General features: G+C 36.8%; 1 protein-coding gene across 2 annotated transcripts in view; it reads left to right on the forward strand.

Moving 5' to 3' along the window:
• The window catches only part of cstf3 (cleavage stimulation factor, 3' pre-RNA, subunit 3), an 80,858-nt gene that overhangs the window by 2,923 nt on the left and 55,534 nt on the right, over positions 1-22,401 (forward strand). For both annotated transcript variants that reach the window (XM_078414870.1, XM_078414872.1), the window contains exons 2-3: positions 6,646-6,747; positions 6,907-7,002. In XM_078414870.1, coding sequence (XP_078270996.1) covers positions 6,646-6,747; positions 6,907-7,002 — 198 coding nt within the window. The remainder of the gene's footprint in view (positions 1-6,645; positions 6,748-6,906; positions 7,003-22,401) is intronic.

Below are 22,401 nucleotides of genomic sequence, written 5' to 3' on the forward strand. Positions count from 1 at the left end.
TCTGTGGAATTCTCTGCCTCAGAAGGCAGTGGAGGCCAATTCTCGATGCTTTCAAGAGAGAGCGAGATAGAGCTCTTAAAGATAGTGGAATCAGGGGGTATGGGGAGAAGGCAGGAACGGGGTACTGATTGAGAATGATCAGCCATGATCACATTGAATGGTGGTGCTGGCTCGAAGGGCCAAATGGCCTACTCCTGTACCCATTGTCTATTGACTCCTAGGTATTTATTCACAAAATGCTGGAGTAACTCAGCAGGTCAGGCAGCATCTCAGGAGAGAAGGAATGGGTGACTTTTCGGGTCGAGACCCTTCTTCAGACTATTGACTCCTGATCATCTCTGGTCCATGACTGCTCATAGTGGAGAAGGGCCATTCAGCATAGTTTTGAGAACCTAAGGCCATGCATTAAAAATACACATGGCCCCTGCATAAACAATGGAAAAACGACTCCACAAACTGCGTACTCACCCTATTGTGGAAGAGTGTAGTTTTCATGTTGACTTGATTACACCAGAACCCACAAAACCAGAGAGTAATTCAGCCATAATCCAAACGTCACACTAAAATATCTGCAGATGTAACAATTCAAGTGCTAGGAATACACTGACATGTTAATCTTTGCCCTGGTTGTCAGTGACAGCAAATTGATGTAAAGGAAGATGGAAATGAGCATTTAATATTCAATCCAAAAAATGACAAAAAGAGTGCAACAATCCCTCAGAACTTAAATATTGATTTTATGATATGATGATGGTGATTTTACTGACTGGTTTTATGGTGGAATGCTACCTTGGTGTAACAGGGAGCCCTACTAATGCAAGCACTTTGTGCCTGTTTTTTTCAGGCTCCTTGTAACTGTGAGTGGCAGAGTCACACTTGCTACACTATACCTGTCATGAGGGAAAGTGGGCAGGTAACAGGATGGTAACTCATTCATTGCAGAATTCCCTCAGGCAAAACACACAGTGCTAGAGGGCAAGATTAGCAAGTTTGCTGATACAAAAGTGGGTGATTTTGCAGATAGTGAAGATGGTTGTGAAAGATTACAGCAGAATTTTGATCGATTGGCCGGGTGGGCTGAGGAATGGTTGATAGAATTTAAGACAGAGAAATGTGAGGTGTTGCATTTTGGAACGTCTAACAAGGGCAGGACCTTCACAGTGAATGGTAAGCTTCTGGGGAGTGTTGTAGAGCAGAGGGATCTATAAATGCAGGTACATGTTTCCTTGAAGGTAGATAAGGTGGTCAAAAAAGGCTTTTTTTGGCCTTCATCAGTCAGAGTATTGAGTATAGAAGTCGGGATGTCATGTTGCAGTTGTATAAGGCGTTAATGTGACTGCATTTAGAGTATTGTGTTCAGTTCTGGGCACCATGTTATAGGAAAGATGTCAAGCTTGAAAGGGTTCAGAGAAGATTTCTGAGGATGTTGACAGGGTGTGAGCTGTAGGGAGAGGTTGAGTAGGCTGCGTCTCTCTATTCCTTGGAGCGCAGGAAGCTGAGGGGTGATCTTATAGAGGTGTATAAAATCATGAGAGGAATAAATCAGGTAGATGCACAGAATCTCTTGCCCAGAGTAGGGGTATCGAAAGCCAGAGGACAGGTTCAAGGTGAAGGGGGAAAGATTTAATAGGAATCTGAGGTGTAACTTTTTCACACCAAGGGTGGTGGGTGTATGGAACAAGCTGCCAGAGGAGGTAGTTGAGGCTGGGACTATCCCAACGTTCAAGAAACAGTTAGACAGTTACATGGATAGGACAAGTTTGGAGGGATATGGACCAAACGCAGGCAGGTGGGACTAGTATAGCTGGGACATGTTGGCCGGTGTGGACAAGCTGGGCCAAAGGGCCTGTTTTCACACTGTATCACTATGACTAACTATTTAGCTGGCGTCCTCTGTGGAGGGTCCATGCATCATAAATGGAAGGATCAGATTTGCTCTGATTTTTATAATGGGAATTGCAATCCGTAAGTATTATTTTTGTAAAGTGAAAATCTATAAGAGCACGCCTCATTATATCATTGGACGTGAAAATATCAAGTCCCAATTTTTTTCATTTTTCTGTTGGGCTGCCAAAATATTAATTGTGAAGTTATGCTTGATAGAAATGTGAGACTGCACTTGCTGGAATCTGGAGCAAAACACAAACTGCTGGACGAACTCAGTGGGCATGGCAGCATCTATGGAGGGAAATGGACGGAGAATGTTTTCGGTTAAGACATTTCGTCTAGGCGTGAAACCAGCTTTTCATTGCCTCTCATTGATGCTGCCTGACCCACCGTGTTTCCCAAGTAGTTTGTTTTTTTGTTTGTGGCTAATAGAATTTGCTAAGTATTTAATTCCAAAGGATGTGTTTTTGTAGCCTTTTAGTTGATCTGAATTTGCACGTTAGCAAATTTAGTACGTGAGGGCAGGTTGGCATAAAATGAGAGGTGCAGGACAAGCGGTTTAATAATTAAATTTTCCCTTTTTTTTAAAACTGGTGATTTTATGAAACTTGCAGAATTAAAATCATGTCTTAAATGCTTTAAAATCTGGCAGTAATATTTCACTCAAAATTTGGAAAAGTTAAAATATTTTCAGTGGTTTTTGTTACTCAAGTGAACATTACATTATGACCAAAAAAATCTAGCGTTAACTTGTGAGATTAGACCGACATTTATAATTTAAAAAATTAGTTTCTGTTCTGTCTTAAATGGCATAAATTATATATAGTTCTTCAGACTTGGTAAGACTATCCAACATTTTGGCTTTCATTTTTTGGTGAATTTTCTTGATAATATTGTGCCCTTTTTTGAACTTGAATTAAGTTATGATTTACTTCCACGTGTGCTGCTGAATTGGATATTTGCTCCATTTATGAAGGACATTTTATACTTCGCACTAATTTAAAATGTGCAATCTTTTAAAGTTTTTGTTTATTAATATGACAGCCTTTTACCGTTTATCTTCCCATTCTTGGTTATAACACATTTGGTTCAAAACATTTTTTCTGAATTCTTGTAAGTGCTTTGTACCAGTACTAATGCAATTTTTTAAGACATAAGTGTCTATACAATTGCCTCTCAATTATCCTAGGTAATGGAGAAAAGTTCCTCCATGATGGTGTGGGCAAATTCAAAGTGGTGCAGTTGATTTGCAAACCTGATGAATTGCTATGTTATTGGAATTTGACCAGCTGACTTTAATGTTGATTTCCCTCGAAACATAGTTAGACATTTTTGAATGATGGCTTTTGGGGATTTGTCAAAAGAAAATTCATGTGTGATACACATGTATTTCACAAAAATAATCTGAAAATAAGTTAGATGGCTACAAGTTTAGGTCTGTGCTAGGCTTCAAATAAAATATTTAAAAGATAGGAAATAATAGGTAGTGTGATAGGTGGGGGGAATTTTAGATTTGGGCAGAGGTAGCTGAAGCCATGCTCCCCATTGGTGGGGTAGATAAATGCTGAGGAAAATGCCAAAACTGGAAATTGAACAGTTCTCTTGTGGAGAAGGTTAAAGTTCTGGAGGAACTATGGCATCAAGGGACTTGATACGGATTGGAACCATGAATTAAAGATGTGAATGGGTTTCCACGTGAACTCTCCATATTATAGAAAAATGTCTCCAGTATGATGTTTTGCTTCTTGTCCTTCAGTTTACAACTGGATTACATACCTGGATAGATTTTGGACTAGAATCCTAATTGGCGCTTAACTAGTGAGGTAATAGGGATACCATGTGAAAAGGTACAAAGTACAAATGAATGAAAAGTATAGAAAAGGACAAATCAAAGCAATGTCTGCCAAACATGATGCCAAGACCATTTCTTATCTACCTGTGCATAATTCATATCCCTCCATTCCCTGTAAATCCATGCGCCTATCCAGAAGCCTCTTAAATGCCATGATTGTATCTGCCTGCACCACCAACCCTGGCAATCACTACCCCTTGTGTGTAAAACTAAAATTGCCCCTCACAACTCTTTTAAACTTGTCCCTCTTACTTTAAAGCTATGCCCTCTGGTATTTATTTCTGTTATTCTTCTCACCCATTTACTTCCCCTCCATGTAGGACACTGGCATCTCCCAATCCAGCTGCTCAAAGAAAAAAATTGCTAACTCCATATCATTTTCAGAACTGCTTTATTAATTATCAATTTCTGTTGCACATTTTGCCCACCCTAGCCCTCCTGAACTTCTAGAAAACCATAGAATCTTACAGTTGCCTGTCTAATGCTGCCTGACAGCATGAGATAGGTACGTGGGGTGATCTGCAGCGGGACTGCATATTTTGGCGAATGTGCACTCGGCCCTCTAGTTATCTAGATTGTCAATTATTAGTTATCTAGTAATCTAGATTGTAAGTATTTGAAACCAGTGCTTTTGTAAAACCATACATTCAACACGTGAGGCAAGAAGCATTTCCTTCAGTTATGTTAATCGTTATTGGAGGTGTTTTGTAGGAATGTATGTCTGGTTAAACTTCAAATTAGATTCTTTTTAAATCCCATTATCAATTTAAAGTGAGCTTGAGCTGGTTAGAGGGTAGAATTATATTGGTTTTGATTTTATGAAGTAATTATTAGTTTGGCTGAAATTTTCTGAACTCCATAGGTGAGCTTTTAGCAATGATATTGCTTTGTTTCCATGATGATTTGGATTTTTTTTGGATGCCTTTGTCTTCATTATAGCTATGTTGGTGTGTAATTGGAATAATTTTGGAAAAATAAAACCAGTTATAGCTGTACAACACAGAAACACCTTCTTTTGTAAACCAGCATCTGCAGTTCTTTGTTTCTGCAGAAACAGGCCATTCAGCCTTTCTTGCCCATGCTGACCATTGACCATCTACTGTAATCCTAATTGCTGATCAAGATGCCCCATCTATGCGAGTCCCACCTGCCTGCCATTGGCCCATATCCATCTTTCCTATCCATGTATCTGTCCAGTAGTTTTTAAATATTGTTATAGCACCCACCTCAACTACCTCCTCTGGCAGGTTGCTCCATATACGCATCACACTCTGTGTGAAAACGTTAACCCTCAGATTCCAATTAAATCTTTCCCCTTACCTTAAAATTATGACCTGGTTCTTGATTTCCCTACCCTGGCTTAACTGACTGTCTTTTCTCCACATGATTTTATACACCTGTATAATATCCCCCCTCAGCCTGCTCTCCAAATCCTACCCTGCCCAACCTCTCCCTATAGTATAGGCCCTCAAGTCCTGGCAATATCCTCGTAAATATTTTTTCCAGCTTAAAGACATCCGATAGCAAGGTGACCAAAACTGAACACAATACTCCAAATGTGGCCTCACCAACTTGTTATAAAACTGCAGTTGGGGAATTTCAATGAGCGAGATTAAACTTGATGAAAATGAAAAGCTAGTAAGCGATTTTGATGATAATACAGGATTGCCCATCTGGTCCGCCAATGTCTTAACAAAGATTGTGAACTGTATATGTGGCTCCAGGCCTTGGTGCTGATTGAAAATAGACCAGCAAGCAACACAATTCAAGAGTAGTTAGGAATGGATAATAACAGTTGCTCCACCAGCAATGCTCACATTCGAGAAATGAATAAAATAAAGTGTTATCAGGGGATGCGATCATCATTGGGGTCAACAGAACAAAATGGATGTATAGAAACAAGGAACTGCAGATGCTGGTTTAAAAGGGCAAGGCGCTGGAGTAACTCAGCGGTTCAGGCTGCATCTCTGGAGAGAGTGGGTAGATGACGTTTCAGGTCGGGACCCTTCAGACTTCTCCAGATGGTTGTGTACAGAATTAAACGCCTGTTGCCTGACCAGCTGAGTTACTCCTGTCCTTTGTGTCTGACCTTTAGTAACCCTGCCATGAGATGAAAATGTCCATTGTCCAGTTGATAAAAAATAACTTTGTACGTGCTGTCTTGCTTGAAGCACATCTCAATTATACATGTGCCCAGTGCCCTACAGAGTTTCATTATTAAATGGTTTCCTGGATCCAAGGTCAGTGAAGTTATACAAGCCCAGACTGAAATATTATTTTGCCTACTTATTAATGTTTGTCCCTCATTCCTTCCTGTTCACGTCTCATTGGTGACCTAGCAATAAATTGCATTTTTGAATGATTCACTGCTCACAAATTAAAATGGTGTCAGCAAACTTATAAAAACTGGCTTGCAGTCAAAGTTGATGCAGAATCTAACACTTTTTAAAAGGTAATCTGGTAGTAGGAGATGTATTGAAAGGAAGTATTCTGGTTGATTTAATGCCAGTTTCACGATTGTTTACTATCTTCTTTTTCTTTGCAGGAATTGCTTTGGAGGCACTGGTTGATTTCTTGTTCAAATCTATATATATTCTAAAGAACAGGGCTGTTCAGACTGCTCATCTTTCCAAAGCCATGAAAATACACTTAGTGCATCAATTTTCAAAAGTAGTTTTAAATGTATAGCTGACAAGAAGTATGTTGGAATCATCCAGTGAATTGTTATTGAGCTGTTGTGGCTTGACAATTGGGATGTGATTTGTACATTTAATTTAACAATAGTTATAACAAAGGTTTTGGTGTAACTAACTGCCACTTTTTTAAGTTGTGTGTAATATTTTGAAACCTATAAGACAGGTAAGAGTGCAAATAGTGGTGTAAGTTTATGCTTTCTTTTTCCACAGGCTCCGGAGTATGTTCCTGAAAAAGTGAAGAAGGCAGAAAAGAAATTAGAAGAAAATCCATATGACCTTGATGCTTGGAGCATTCTCATACGAGAGGCACAGGTTTAGTGAAATAGGGTTATGTTTGCTTATTATACAATTCAAAAAAAAATTGCACATTGATTTTAAAACAGTTGTGAAAATTGCCTCTTGCTGAGATTGGGGGAGTAAAACTCAAGGGCTTACATTGTTGTAAACATTTTTGATGGTTTTTGCTTTTAGAACCAACCAATAGACAAAGCGCGGAAGACCTATGAGCGACTTGTCACGCAGTTCCCAAGCTCTGGCAGATTCTGGAAACTATACATTGAAGCTGAGGTTAATATTTTCTTTTCAATTTTATAGGTTAATTTTAAAGTAACGTAATTCCTGCCATGCCTCATGAAGTTCATACCAGTGTATTAAATTAGCCAATCCAATTTTAGGTGAATAACCAGACTTTGAAACTGCAGGTGGTTGGGTTTTTATCTGTAGGTGTAGACTGTACTTTATGCAGGGATTTAAAATACGTTAAATGAAATCTTAATGTGTGGGCCTATTGCACACCAATGATTGTTGCATGTTGAAATTGCAACAACATTAAAATAGTCTTTAATAGTATCTTATGTGCTTTTGGCCTTTTATTTAGTTGTCATGTGTCTCTTTATTGCCTCCCGTGTCATTTCTTTAGAGTTCATTTCTTCTGTTCACTCACAATATCTTGTATTTAATAGTCTTTTATCAAGCTGAGGCATTTTATTTGCCAAAGAGACCTTTAATATTTAACGTTGTATTTGTTTAATCTTTTATTTCCTTTTCAGGATTTTGCATTGTAATCAGCTTGTAGTTATTTCTAGCGTTACAGAAATACAATACATTTTTTTTTTTTTTTAAACGTTTGAAATAAATGCTTTAGATACCCATACAGAAGACACAACCAATATTCTTTAATCGTTGAATATGTATGTGTGTGTGTGTAATGAATGCTTTTAAGTAAACATATTAAGCGTCTGGTTTAATAAACTGGTTTAAATGGACAATCTTTATAATGTATAGTTTAATATTGCAGTAGTTTGTTTCTCTGGATCTAATGACCAGACTTTCATGACATTAATATGATTGAAGGTATTGAGCTTTGAAGCAGATTCTATCAGAAATGTTAGCTGTTTAATTCCTGACCTATTAATTCTGTGCAGCAAGATAACTTAAATGACTAAAAGCAGAAAATTTTGTTTTAATGCAGATGTCTAGATTAAAAACAGATTTTGTCGTGCCATCCATTCAACTTGCACGCTTGCACAAAAGCTTATGAAGCAAGGCCTTGCCACATAGGTCATAACATAGTCTTGATGGAATTCTGTTCTAAGTACTTTCATTGTTCTCGAGGCAATGCATGCTAGAGCATTGCCACTCATCAACTTGTTTCATAAATTAAAAGAATTATAGACCAGATAATCATAGTTACAAACTGATCTTTCTAATGTGTTATAATAAGAAAAGTTCTATTTCATTTTCGTCTTGCCTACTTTGGATAAATGGTGGTCTTCACAAATCTGCCAAACAGCAATAGGTTATTAAGAAATCAGGATAGTTTTATTAGGGATGATTGTTATTCTCAGTTACTCTACTACTTTGGGGAGAGGTATTTTGTTTAAATAGTTTTATACTATAATCTTACAGTAAAAAAAATGTTTTCCTTTTTGTCAAGGAAAAAGTCCCAGTTGTAAATTTTTCGTGTTAACATTTTTGTTCTTTTCCACAACGTTACCAATTTTTTCTTTTGCATAGTAATCCTTTATTTACCTAACACTTTATTTTAATAGGGTTTTTGATTTTTTTTTGTTGTATTGGGCTTTTTGATCTTTTCATTCCAGGGATATGATTTAGCCACAAAAAATGTTTGAATTGATCTGCCAGGTAGACATTTTTACTTTTCCTTTTTTCTCTTCCACTTTAACTATTATCATAAAATGGGAAATGTTATTAGTTCAGATTGAAGGTCTGAAATGAATTGAAATGGGTCCAACCTAGGCTGAGGCATTGCATTATGGCATTGAAAGAAATGTATTTCTACCTCAAGGTGTGGCGATTCTTGTTGGAAGGCATAAAACGAGCTGCAGATCTGAAAAGTTACTGTAAAATTAAACTGCATTGGATAGATTAGAAAGCTCTGTGATTTCAATCTTGTCAACGTGAAGCTGCAAGTAGTAATTATTTCAGAAAATGAATTACACAAAGAATGTTACTTCTAGTCTAATACTAACCAATCCCAATGGGAATGGGAAGTTAACCACATTAACAAACATTGAAGACCACAAAAAACCTAAAAATATCAGGGAACTACATTCCCTTTACCATTTTTCGTTGCAGCAATGCGACTGTATCATAGGATTTCCTATCAAACTAGCTTGATCCTGGCAACATCAAACATCAATATGCATGCGTTACTTGGCAAAGGGCTGTGGAATTGTTGTCAATTCTGTACTCGTCCACAAAGATTTATTGTCCCAATACCTTGGGGGTTCAGCAGAACAGCATACTGCCCAGTTGAATAAAATAGTTTGCCTTTGTGATTTTTTTCAGTGATGGTACCCTAATTTCCACAATTATTGAAAAGGAATTATACATTTTCTGTTCAGTCCCCTCATGAATGTGCCACACGGAAGATAATCACATCGGTAATTCTTTCAATTTAGGACATGTTGCATGGTTTGAAACAATTTGTAAGGTCTGTTTACTACACTTAAATGTGGACATAATGTTTTCTGATGAGATTGCGTTTCTTTGTTGCTAAGCACCCACAAGTAGTCATTAAATAAAGAATCTGGTTAGAAAATAAAGTCATTAACTTTAAACTAGTGTAGATACTCGTTTAGTGAGTTGAAGATATTGGAGCAAGAATTGTGTTATACCTAATGTAGAATTATTTGAAGCGGGAAGGAGAAATGTTTCTGCAGACAACCCGCGGTGGGCCTGCCTCGACTGAGGGTGTCTTGTGATAAAAGGTCGAAACACCCAGTGACGTTGAGGTACACAACTGAAGATGTGTCTGAATGGTAGCAACATTACCTAGTGGTCACCCCCAAGAACAACACCAGTCAATTGTAGTGCAAACCTTAGGGATTGTAACATCTAGTCCTACGAATCAATCTAAACGAATACACACAAATTGCATTATTTACTGGAGAAGCTTTTGAAGCTCTGATGAGATTATCAACACGAGATAACTTGATACGCTCTTCAGAGAATGGAACTTTTTAAACATTTCTTATTTATTTAGACCTACCATGAATTGTCAGTTTGAGTCACCCAAATTTTAGCTTTTATCTCAGTTCAACCCGAACCTTGATCCAGTCCCCATTCTAATTAATACATTCAAAGTAATTATGTCTTGTGACATTTTATTAAAGATTCAATAATTGTACAAAATTTATTACATAGGCAACATTCATATTAAAAAACCCTACCACATAAACATAATGAATAATCTGCATCTTAACTGTCTATTAACTTCATTCTTAAATTTTCTTGTTCCTGATGAAATATCAGATTTTTGCGGTCCCATTAATCTCGCATTTGTTGACATTTCCTTAGCTCATCACCTTAATAAAAACTGCTGTTTTATCTTGGATTTGAAGTAAATAATATACCACATTTAATTTTAACTCACTTCTAGAAATGTATTTTTAAATGTTCTGGATTTATATATATTGTCACCTAATCTAGTAACAGTAACAAACTTGGATTTACAGACTTCTATTTCTTTGTCTAAATAAAATCCTCCTGTTAAATTCCATTTTTGTGTGGGGTAATTTAAGTTACGTCATCCTGCTGTCCTTCCTGTTCTCGCCTTTAATGGTATATCGTACATTTTCTCTTGAAAATTACATACCTTTTTACACAAGCTAACAATCATTTTTAAAATGTTTTGCCAAATGAGCCATTTAGGAAATCTTTTTAGTTGTATTTTCAGATTCTCCAGAATCTGCGTGATGGTATTTGTTTTAACAGTGATCTGTAAGAACTTGAATTCTTCATGGCTGTGTAGTTCTAATTCTTTATTATCGAATAAACCATCAATGTATAGATTCAACAGTATGCACTTCACATCTGCAAAATCTTGCTCGATAATGGGAATTTTGTGTCACTACTTGTCATAAATTTATATCTGTATTTACAAAGTTGCCTTTGTAAACCAGTCATGTGGAAATAATCGTCCACTAGTGCTTGTTTGTGTCCCCAATTCCATGAGCAATATTATAGATACACTCCTATGTTCCAAACATCTTTATATCTCTCCCAAATTGCTATTCTACTTAAATGAATAATAAAATAAAAGCTTTGCATCAAAATAAGGATAGAATGTGTGATGTCTTATTCAGAGCCTTCCATCATTGCTCTCTAACTCATTGATCTCCCACTAACCAGCCATGGATCACTTGTCTTTGCTTTGACTCTGATTGTGTAATGTTGCAGAAAATTGACCAATATGAAATAGGCGCAACATTTTTCCTTTTTCACCAGTAACTCCATTTGTTTCTCTACATAAGTTAACAAGCATATAAAATATTGTTTAATTTTTTTTGAGGACTCTGGGGAATTAAAAACTTAATATATATAATTTGCATCCATTATTTCTGCAGGATCATTTACACAGCTCTTGAGCACCATGCACACGTTGCCAATCAGCTGAAATAGCCTGGTTTCTCTTTCCACATTTCATCAAGATTAGTAAAACTCTTTTGTACACCTCATTTGAAAGTGACTAACTAGACCATCCAAATTTAAAATGATGTACCACAATACCACCGTTTACAAAACCTCATTTCAATTATTGGACCTATATTCACTAATTATCTTTGATCATGAAATCTACAGTAAATATTTGGATGAAATGGAAAAATGATTTTGCATGCCAAAATTAATTACTTTGGTCCAGAAGCAAAATACTGAGCTACACTTCATTTACGATTCTGAAAGGATCACGATTGTTTGATTCTCATGAGCACTTCATTTGTTTGGCTCCTTTGAATCAAGGATACCGTATGTTGGCTTGCTTTATATTTGGTCTCTAAGGAGCCCTTGAGCGTTTTATGTCTATACTGGGTTCATGGAAGAACAGTTCAACCTGTCCTCTCCGGTCCTTGCCCTGTAATATTCTTCCCTCTTCAGATAATTCTGGCTCTTTTTGAACGGTAGAATGGAACCTACCTTACAATACACCCTGGACATGCTAGATTCTGACCATACATTTTTCTCCCCCAAAGTTATGGAAAAAAAGGTTTAGTGTTTCCTTGTTTTGATGTGCAATATGTGCATATGTTTGTTTTTATCTTGTAGAGTCTGCGCCAAACTTTGTGTTCTAAAGTTAATCCTTAGGTCAATAATTTGAAGCATTTGTTTGTTTTTCAATCCTGACTACGGGTGCTGTACTGTATGGAGTTTGTACGTTCTCCCCATGACCTGCGTGGGTTTTCTCCGAGATCTTCGGTTTCCTCCCACACTCCAAAGAGTATGTAGGTTAATTTGACTGGGTAAATGTTTTTTAAAAATTGTCCCTAGTGTGTGTAGGATAGTGTTAATGTGCGGGGATCGCTGGGCGGCGCGGACTTGGTGGGCCGAAAAGGCCTGTTTCCGCGCTGTATATATATGATATGATATGATATGATATGAAATGGTCGAGGGTAGGATAAAGATATGAAGTCAAGAAATTTAAAGAACCTCATTTCAAATCGTCATATATCCATTGGTCTACATTTGTCTTAATGCCTATCAACATTGCAAAGACAATGTGGCTTAAGTTGTTTTTGCAGTGATAAGATTTGGCCATTTATATAATTGTGACCGTCACAGCATCCACTTTTTTTCCAACAATCTTAATATATTCTTGGGTTAAAATTGTTAATTCAACGTAATTGAATTTTACTTCAACTTCTATTTGCACTTGCACTGAGGCAAATAATCAGTTCAAACATCACTGCTCAAAATTCTCTCGCATCTGAGTTTTTTGAAGGGGTAAACAAGACCATTGAGAGTGGGGTGGTGGGCATTGACTATAGACATCAGCAAGGCCTTGACAAAACTCGCATCGTATGCTGCATGGGATCCATAGAAAAATCAAGCAGGATCAAGCAAAATACATAATTTGCTTGAAGTTAGGAAGTAGAGAGTGATGATGGAAGTTTGATTTTGCAGACGAGGCCTGTGATTAGTGCTGTGCTGCAGGGATTGGTGATGGGCCCATTGTTGCTTGTCATGGATGTGAATGCTCGGGATGGTTAGTGAGCTTGCAAATGACACTAAAATTGGTGGTATTGTAGTTAGTGAAGAAAATTATCAAAAATTACAGTGGGATCTTGATCAGCTTTGTAAATGGGCCAATGAATGGCATTTAAATCAGATATGTGTGATTTGTTGCATTTTGGGAAGTCAAACCAGGATAATACTTTTACAGAACCCTGGAGAGTGTTGTAGAACAGAGGGACTCAGGAGTACAAGTTCGTAGATCCCTAAAAGTGGCGTTAGTAGTAGAGTGGTGAAAATGGTGCTGGCTTTCATCAGTTGGGACATAATGTTGCAGTAGTCTAAGACATTGGTGAGACCGCAGTGGGACTATTGTGTACAGTTTTGACTACCCTGATATAGGAAAGCCATCAAAGGTACGAGGCGAAGGGCCTGCCTTTGTGCTGCATTAGGGCCATTCTTAGTCACGTGCGTGATCAAAATTGTGGAATACATCTCTTCTAATTCTGAAAGCATTACAGGTATATTGTTTTATACTGTATATATACCTTATATGTTGAAGTTTATCAAGTGAGATTTTTATGTTATAGGCTGACAATTTTTGTTTAGGTCAGAGGTCAAATATGACTGGTCACGTGTGTGACCATGTGAGGTCGACCAGCCTTATTTGACTTCTGACCCTAAACAAACATTGTCAGCATAACATATAAAAATCTCACTTGATAAACTTCGACATATATAAGTCATATATACAGTACAAAACAATATACCTGTAATGCTTTCAGAATTAGATGTATTCCACAATTTTTCACATTTTTGATCACATGTCTAAGAATGGCCCATAACTGACTCAGAATCTTTTTGAAAATTTGGTTACAGTATTAACTATCCTGAATAACGCAAAACAGACTACAGAAGTGAAATAAACCATTTCAGTTCTTTTTGTGCTTTTCCGTTTCCTCTTGAACAGTTTTTGAATTGTTTATTGGCTGAGCTGAGGGGGAAACTTACCTAACAATCTGCTTTCTTGGTGTTGGAGACCAATGGACAAAAACATCATGTTCTACTTCACCGTGTTCCATTCATCTCTGGTCACTGCTTTTCTTTTTGATAGTTTTCCACATACAATAATAATACCAGTGACCAATATTTCATACACTACTACTATGTTAAGAAATGTAGCCAAATACCGGGGAATTCTTAACATTTCAAATGACTAGACAGTATAAATTGTCGTGACAATTACACATTGCCCTAATTTTCTAATGTGCATAATTATACTTCATTGACCACTCAAAACACTTTGTCTGGGGGTGTTAAATATAACGTATAAACTGTTCATTAGCAGACATACCTCGTTCGCCTATTGCGCCTGCAAGCATCATTGGATCATGACTAAAAATAGACAACTAAGAAGTCTGGGGTGCTATTCATGAAGGAACCGGAAATCCTCTGCAACATGGACCAAAAGAAGTGACCAGTAGTGTTTCACTGAGTGACAATAGGAGCCCAGAATGCAACTTACAACTTTACATCTACCCTGTGCTCGATTTGCCATGGTGACATGACAGTCAGTAAAGAATTGTATTCATAATTTTCAGGTAAGTTCTACTCCAGGACATTGTCAGAAAAGTATTTTTATCATTTCATGGAGATGACTTTACAAGGTAATTGTTTTCTTGATCAACTGAGTGGTCCTACCTAGTGAATCTCCAAGAAATGCAGAAAACTTTTCAAAACAGTAAGACACCAAATGGATATAAAAATCATCTTTTCGTTACTTTCCAACATTTCTGGGACCTGAACAACCTGAGTATTTACTGTGGCTCCTTGAATGGCTTCAAAATAATGACTGCAAAAGTTAAGATTATATATTGGAATAATTGACTGAACCTTGAGACTACTGTACCATAGCAAAGCTGGAGTGTGGAAGAGAAGAGCTGGTATTCAGATCTTTTTCACTTGCACCCAAATAGAACATAACTGAAGCTTTCACTTTCACTTAAGCTTAAGGTATCTTGGGCACTCTAACCACCATAACCACTCTAACCATGACATATAATATTCAGTTTTCAGATCGAGTTATATTGTGAATTGTGCATGTTACTTATGATTGCCAGGTAGCTGCTCAGTGTAAAAGTGAAAATTTAAAGATTTTGTGGAAGATATAAATAACTTTTAGCGAACACTGTGTTTCTTCTGCAACCACCCAATAAATATCCTGAGTGTTTGTCTTATGTTTCAGAACTTCTGATGCTGTTATATTCTACGTATAGAAACAGTTAATTAGTTTCCCCTTTGAAAGTAATTGTTTTGAAGTACATTTGTGTACTGTCGCAACGGTGCCCTCTAAATTAGTACTACATCGGATGAAGCAGCGAGGGATTGCAGATTCTAGTTTACAAAAAAGGCCACTGTGCTGGAGTAACTCAGCGAGTCGGGCAGCATCTTTGGAGAGCCTGTCCATGTTCTCCGGAGAGGCAACCACAATAGATGTGGTAGTTTAGAAGAACTTGACTATACGCACAAAAATACAGCATATGGAAGGAATGTGAAGTAAAAGTTTTTAGTGGTAGGGATTGATGAACATCAATTGTTTTTTGCTACTGATAACTATTTTCTGCACTATTTCCCCAAAGCATAAATCCACTTTACAGCAATTTTATACTCCCCGCATGGGGCTACTTTATTTTTCTTGTACTAGGAACACTACTATCTTTGACTTGTGAAGCCATTAGTTGATGGGAGAAGCATTATCCCAGTGGTCTGCTGTTCTAGGCTTACGGTGACAGAAAAATGACCTTAAAGTTTTTAGTTTTAGAGATACAGTGTGGAAACAGGGCCTTCAGCCACTGAGTACGCGCCGACCAACAATCACCCGTATTCCACAACCATATGCAAGATGTGCTTCCCTGCAAGCCTCAGAGTCGGAGTAAAAAGTAAGACACCTCTTCGAGCATCTACACTGCAGCAACAGCTCCAGTTTATCAGCAATAGCAGAGTATGATATGCTCTATAAAAAGTTCATTCTCTGGTTCTTTAGACTAGTGCCAACTACTGGGTATTTGTTTTTGCTAGTCTTATGAGAATCAAATATGTATTAATGTATTTCACCTTGCTTGACTACTTGGCTTTGAAATAGCTATATCACTATAGTTTACTACCAATCAGCATATCATCAACACACAAATTTCTGGTTTCTTGGTTCTTCCATCGATTTGAAAGTCGTGCTGCAGAATAATCTTAAGAAAGCTTGTTTGCATCAGCAGAGTTTATCTGCAATGTTTCGCCACTGGCTGACTTTAGTTTCTTCTTGACTGTTCACATTGGACCGTTAGGAACATTTTCCACAAATTTCATAACTCCCAAATCTTCTGGGACAGTTTACCCAGCAAATGGTACGGTTTATATGCAAATATGCAGATGCTAAATAAAGGCTCAATATCAAATAGTGTCCACAATACAAGATGTGTCATTGTGACCACACAATTATATCTTTTTGATAACGCTCTTTGACACACAGTGCACAAATAAAAAGATGGTTATCACTATAAGGACATGCAGATTATTGACTCTGGAGGGAACTATTGGATTTCAGTGGCCAATGGGCTAAAGCAGCAGCAGATGGACAATCTTAAATTTGAAGTGTTCTTTTGATTTTGTAAAGGTTATGTGGTACAATGATCAATTCATAGTAAGATTGCAACATTCTAGTTTAACCTCAAACTAAGAGCAGAAAATGAGTTGATGGCTCTGGGGAATTTTTGATTGGGGAATGACTTTGGAGTTTCTAAATAACAAGAGAAAAAATTGTCAGGAAGGCTGAGAGGGGAGGACATTTCTGATAATTAGTGATTATAAAGTGCAGGTTGTAGAGAACAGTTTTAATGTGCAAGCAGAGATGGTGATGGGGAAAAGGCAGATCATGAAAATGCATTTCTTGACAATGATGCTCTTAAAATGGAATGCATTTATTAAAATAAATCCCAGTTGGATAAAGACAGATGATTTGGTGGCAATGCAATAGTTAAAGTAAGATGTATTTATGGGGAATAAATATTGATTTATCTGGCCAATACTTGGATAGGTGACTATAGTTAAGAGGAGAGACAAAGTGCTGAGTGGGTTCTCTTGAAACAAGGCTTCAAGAATAGTTTTATTCTTAGTGGTTTTAATAAGATGAAATAAATAAAATACTTTTAATGCCAATGTAGCACTGAATAGGATTATATTAGCATAATGGTAGATAAACCTTAGTCGCACTTATGATTGAAAAGATCTTCAGGTTATCTGTTTTGGGAGAAGTCTTGCATCTAATCAGTGCAGCATAGAGTAATTTATCATGAGTAATTGAGCTATTATACTCCATGATGAAAAATTGAATGAATATTGCAAGCAGCCGATTACCATGGAAACGATAGGATGTTGATTGCTTCAACTTTTCATCTGTTTCTGCGCAGCTAGTTTAGCTGTTTTGCAGGCAGTCACGTTGTAAAGCAGTTCCCAAAATAGACGGTAGAGTAACCCAGTCATTTGTCTTTACTTATTTATACATTTGACAAATAGGTATTTGTCATCTGGTTACTACCTATCAACTGTTGCCATAATATTTGCCATTGACTGCATTGTAGTATCTGTGGTGTTCAGTATGAAAGGCATTAAAATGATTTTATTGTTTTCCAAATCCAGTTTAAAAAATCTTATTTCTCAGGAGGCTACTTACAGGTAAGACTTCTGTAACATTTCAAGCACAAGAAATAACTAAGCAGCAACTGGAAATAAAATCATACTAACAAAACTATGACTTGGGCCCCCTCTATATTTATAATTTCTGGAAGGTTTATGTTTTCCCAATTAGAAAAGGTTACATAATTGATAATGGGTAACTTAATTGGTTTGCCATGGTGTAAATTTTCACATAGCAATGCATTATAGAGATGAATGCAGAATGTATATGATTTAGCATTAAAGCGGTCAATTTAGTGTTAAGATCCTTCACGCTTATAGAATGAAGAATGCTATTCTCTATATACAGCTAAAAATCCCTCATCCCTGGTGCCAATGTCGTAAATCTCTAATGTCTCCAAGACAACAATGTTCTTCAGAACCAGGCACAATATTCTTGCTGAAGTCTGGTGATTTTGTGCTTTAGTGTCTTTTGTACTTCAACTCGCTAGGCGATGCATGATAACTTCATAAAACTGATTTATCAACTGTCCTTCCTCCTGCAAAGATTATGAACCCCCGGGCTTCTGTTCCTGTACTCCTTTGAAACTTGCAATGTAATGCTGTACAAATAATAAGTGTTAAATGATTGCATTCTTTGTTGAAAATAATAAATGTACATTCTGCATTCATCTCTATAATTATAGGAATAATAGTTGGTTTTCATATTTCTCCAACTTCTAAGACATTTTGGGGGTATGACTACTTGATTTCCAGATTTTGTTTTACAAACCAAAATGCTACAATAATTAGAATTGTAGCCAATGTTAGTCCCATCTCTCCCAGATTAGACAGCATGCCTACAAGTAGCCATACGTCAACTGGTTTCCTTCAGTATTTTCTTTCATGGCAAGTGGAAGGGAATAAAATAAACTTCCATATTGTCTAGAAACAGCCTCATATGTGACTGCAATGTAACTGACTTTAACATCTCTTCATTGGTGTCCATTAAATAGCTTTGAGCATTAGTGTCCACCCATTCTGTGGGGACAGGAGGTTTGTAATTAATCAGATGCAAAGCAGATTTTTTTTTTGTGAAATTCCATTATAGGTGTAATTTGAATAATGCCATCCTGTGTCAGATTTGCAGCATTACAAGTAAGCATTTCTAGGGAGCTTTGTAACCCTTTCCCCTGCAAGTGCAGTCGATGTAACACCTGTCCCTATACCTCCTCCCACACTGACTGCCATCCAGGGACCCCAGCAGTCCTTCCAGATGAGACAGGTTCACGTTTCCCCTCCAAACAATTGTTTCTAACCACTATTTTGGTAGTAAAAGTAAACTGGATGTCATCAATCAATCAAATTCCTTGTATGTTGCAAAACATACTTGGCTGATAAAGTATGATTATGATATAGCTATAACTATTATTATCATCGTGGGGATAAAGTTAGTACAAAAGCATTGGCTTAAGTGCTATAGAACAGTTCTGATTTTTTATGGTGTTCCATGAAACTGCAGGCCTGTATAACTAAGAAACCTTATTTTAAGCACGTTTGCTTACATAATGGATCTCAATTGAAAAATGATTATGAAGACACATGGATATTATAAAAACTACAACATTAGTGGTCACTTAAAGTTAAATTTTATCAGAGTTTCAGTTATTCAGATTTTTTTCCTTTATGGCTTCCAGAATGTTTTCTGTGCTATTTGCTTTTACAAATACTTGTAAATATAAGGTATCTTACATTGAAAATCTACTTCTGATTAAAAAAACATCCATATCATGCACATTATTCCTCCTGTGGTATTCTGGTGCCAACACTGCAAGGATGAGCACCTTTTCAATGCCTCCCAAAGTCCTGCTCAATTTCAGTGCTTGCTAACCATTATCGTTTTCTGATTAAACACATCGATTAATGCATATTATATTCAGTAACTTTTCGCAGTTCTGATTCACACACAGATAAGATAAGCAACACAAAATCAATTAGATCACTTCCCAGCTAAAATATCAATTTTTCTTAGCATAAATTGTTAAGTGCAAAATGGATGCTTTCAAAGTCCCCCACAATTTCTTTAAATGTTAGTCAAATATGATTTCAAAAGAATTGGATCTGTTTTCTTTTACAGCAAAAACATCCAATGTCTATGGAACGAGTATGATTCTAAAGCTAGAGAATGTCTAGCTTTAGAATTATGCTGATTTGCCCTTTACTTGATGGCATAGCCCTAGGAGTACAGGGGGTTTGGGTATTGCTTTTTCTATAGCAGTTATCTTTGTTATTTAGTAATATTCAGTTATGTGCCAAGACTAACGACCAGGATCTGGACTGAAACTCTGCATATCTGTTTAGAATAGAGTTTAACAGTAACAGCTTGCAGCAGTGTTTACATACAAAGGCATCTTGCACACTGCAGAAGCAAAATCGAATTAAGCATTTTTATTTAGTTTTCCAAAATGGAATCAATTCAAGATTCCGAAATGATTTAATATTTGAGTTATTCCGTGTATTTCTGATCTTTGAACTGATAAATTGAGGATAATAATTGCACATAATGACATGGAAATAAGTCATTTAATCTAGCCTATTAATTTCTTTGTCCAGCAACTGACTATATTTCACATAAACTATGTAATGCAGTTTCAAAATACAGAGTTTTGCTATTAAGCACTTTTCTATAATGGGTGTAACGCAATTGATGAATCAGGCAACCCTATTTGCATTATGCTATATAAATTGGTTATAAGAAGATTTTGATTGGGAACTAGACAACCCTTTAAGAGATGCTTTGGAAATTTGAAAATTAGGGAATTTCCATGTAACCTCCAGCAGTAATCAGAGACCAGTCTGTCAATTTCACTGCAGGTGGTCGTAGAAATTGACTACCAATCACTTAAATTCACACTTGTGCAATGATATTCTATTAAACAATGAAACATACTTCCTTTAGCAAGGCAAAAATAAACATAAAGCTATTAAAATACACTTTTACTTGTGGAAAATCCCCTAGGGGAAATAAACGTTATTATTGCGAGTCTGAAATTCTCTAGCCCTAACCACCTTTCCCTCCATTGACACAATGGGTTCTCTAACACAAGATTTTTTTAGAAACACAGCTATCACGTTATTATGGTACTATCGATAGTATATATATATAGTGGATTAACTGACGGATAAAAGAAGCATCTTGGATTTGGATCAGCTTTTCTAACTCTTGGACTTACAAAGTCAGTGTGATACTTTAGAAGTATAAGTATTGAAGTAAAGATGAATTACAGTTCTGAATTTGATTCTGCGTTGAGAAAAGTCCAGATAACCTTGTGTTCTTGACTGGTAAATATAGAATGTGGCACAAGAGAACTTCCCATCCAGATGTCAGATAAAGTTATCTAAGCTTTGTCATGCACATACAATGAGTTGAACAGTACAACAATGTTGAATTGTTCATTCAATTTTTTAGCATCTTCAGTATTTTGTGCTCAACCGTAAATGCTTTTTAGAAGGGGGTAATAGGCAACTGCCATGAACCATTTTGTGCTGAGGAATTGGAGAGGAATTTCCAAGGCCTGGATCGAGCAGCCATGAAGGTCTGGCGATATGTTTCCAAGTCAGGATGATGTGCAGTTACAGTTGGATTAGAGTTACAGTTAGAGTACTAAAACACTTGCTGCCCTTGACCTCCCTGATGATAGCAGATTTATGTGGAAGGAGGTCATTGATTAAGCAGCTGAAGATGGAGAGATCCAGGACACGAGGAACTCTTACAATGTCCAGAACACTGTCTTGAGGAACTCTTACAATGCCTATTGAATTTGTTTTCATCCTGGATCACATGTTGCCCTGATGTCAAAGATTGGACCAGATTCTGGGAAAGTCCAAATTGGACTTGTTGAGCAGTTTATTGTGGAGTAAGTTCCATTTGATAGCACTCGTGATGCTTTCCATTAATTGGCGAATGATTAAGAGTGAATTAACTGGGTGCAATTAGTTAATTAGATTCATCCTGTACTCAGCAGAAAGAATATTCCTGAGCAGCTCGTAACAGTACTGGGGCGGCTTAGCTACAGGTGTATCTCGTTCTGGAGTGCAGTTCCTCTGTGCTACAGTTGGGGTGTTGTTTAATCCCATTGCAGAATGAATCAAATCGTCTGGAACTGGCATCCTATGTGGTGGAAACCAAGTTAGCACATCTACTAGGCACTTGCATGTAAACATGATTGCAACATTTTAAACTGCAGTTTGAAACTGATCCATTAAGATCACTTAGCAGTATCTGTTGCATGCTGTGTTGTAGGCTGGCATCTTATTTTCATTATGAAGTTAAAGCAACACATTGTAAAACTATATTGCTATGTTGTGGTACAGTGATATTACATGTGCATTTTGTTCTTTACCAATTAGTATTCTTCTGTCAGGATTCTACTACTGCTACAGAGTGCTAGAATACTATTGCCTTTTGATGTAATAATAAAGCATTTGCTTTTTGCTGGATTTAGACAGGTTTGCTTGTGATAAATTGCAAACTTGAATTCCCATGTGACTTCACTGTTTGCTGTAATAATGGAGTCACAAGATCAAACATTGCATGTTTTTAACCACTGGGCCATCTGCCCAGCCTGCCACTGGATTAATGTGACTGCACGTGGCAGGCAATTATTGTTGATGATGGCCAGGCTTCAGGACCACATTAGAGAAGTTCTGTTATTTTGTTGGCTATAAGTTTTATACTGAGTTGTTGGAGCTGATTAGCTCATTTTTTATTTCACAAATAATCATAGAAGTACTGATTACAGTATTTTTAGAAAGATTTTAATTAACAAT

This window comes from Rhinoraja longicauda, chromosome 18 (genome assembly GCF_053455715.1).
Source record: "Rhinoraja longicauda isolate Sanriku21f chromosome 18, sRhiLon1.1, whole genome shotgun sequence".
Lineage (NCBI taxonomy): Eukaryota > Metazoa > Chordata > Chondrichthyes > Rajiformes > Arhynchobatidae > Rhinoraja > Rhinoraja longicauda.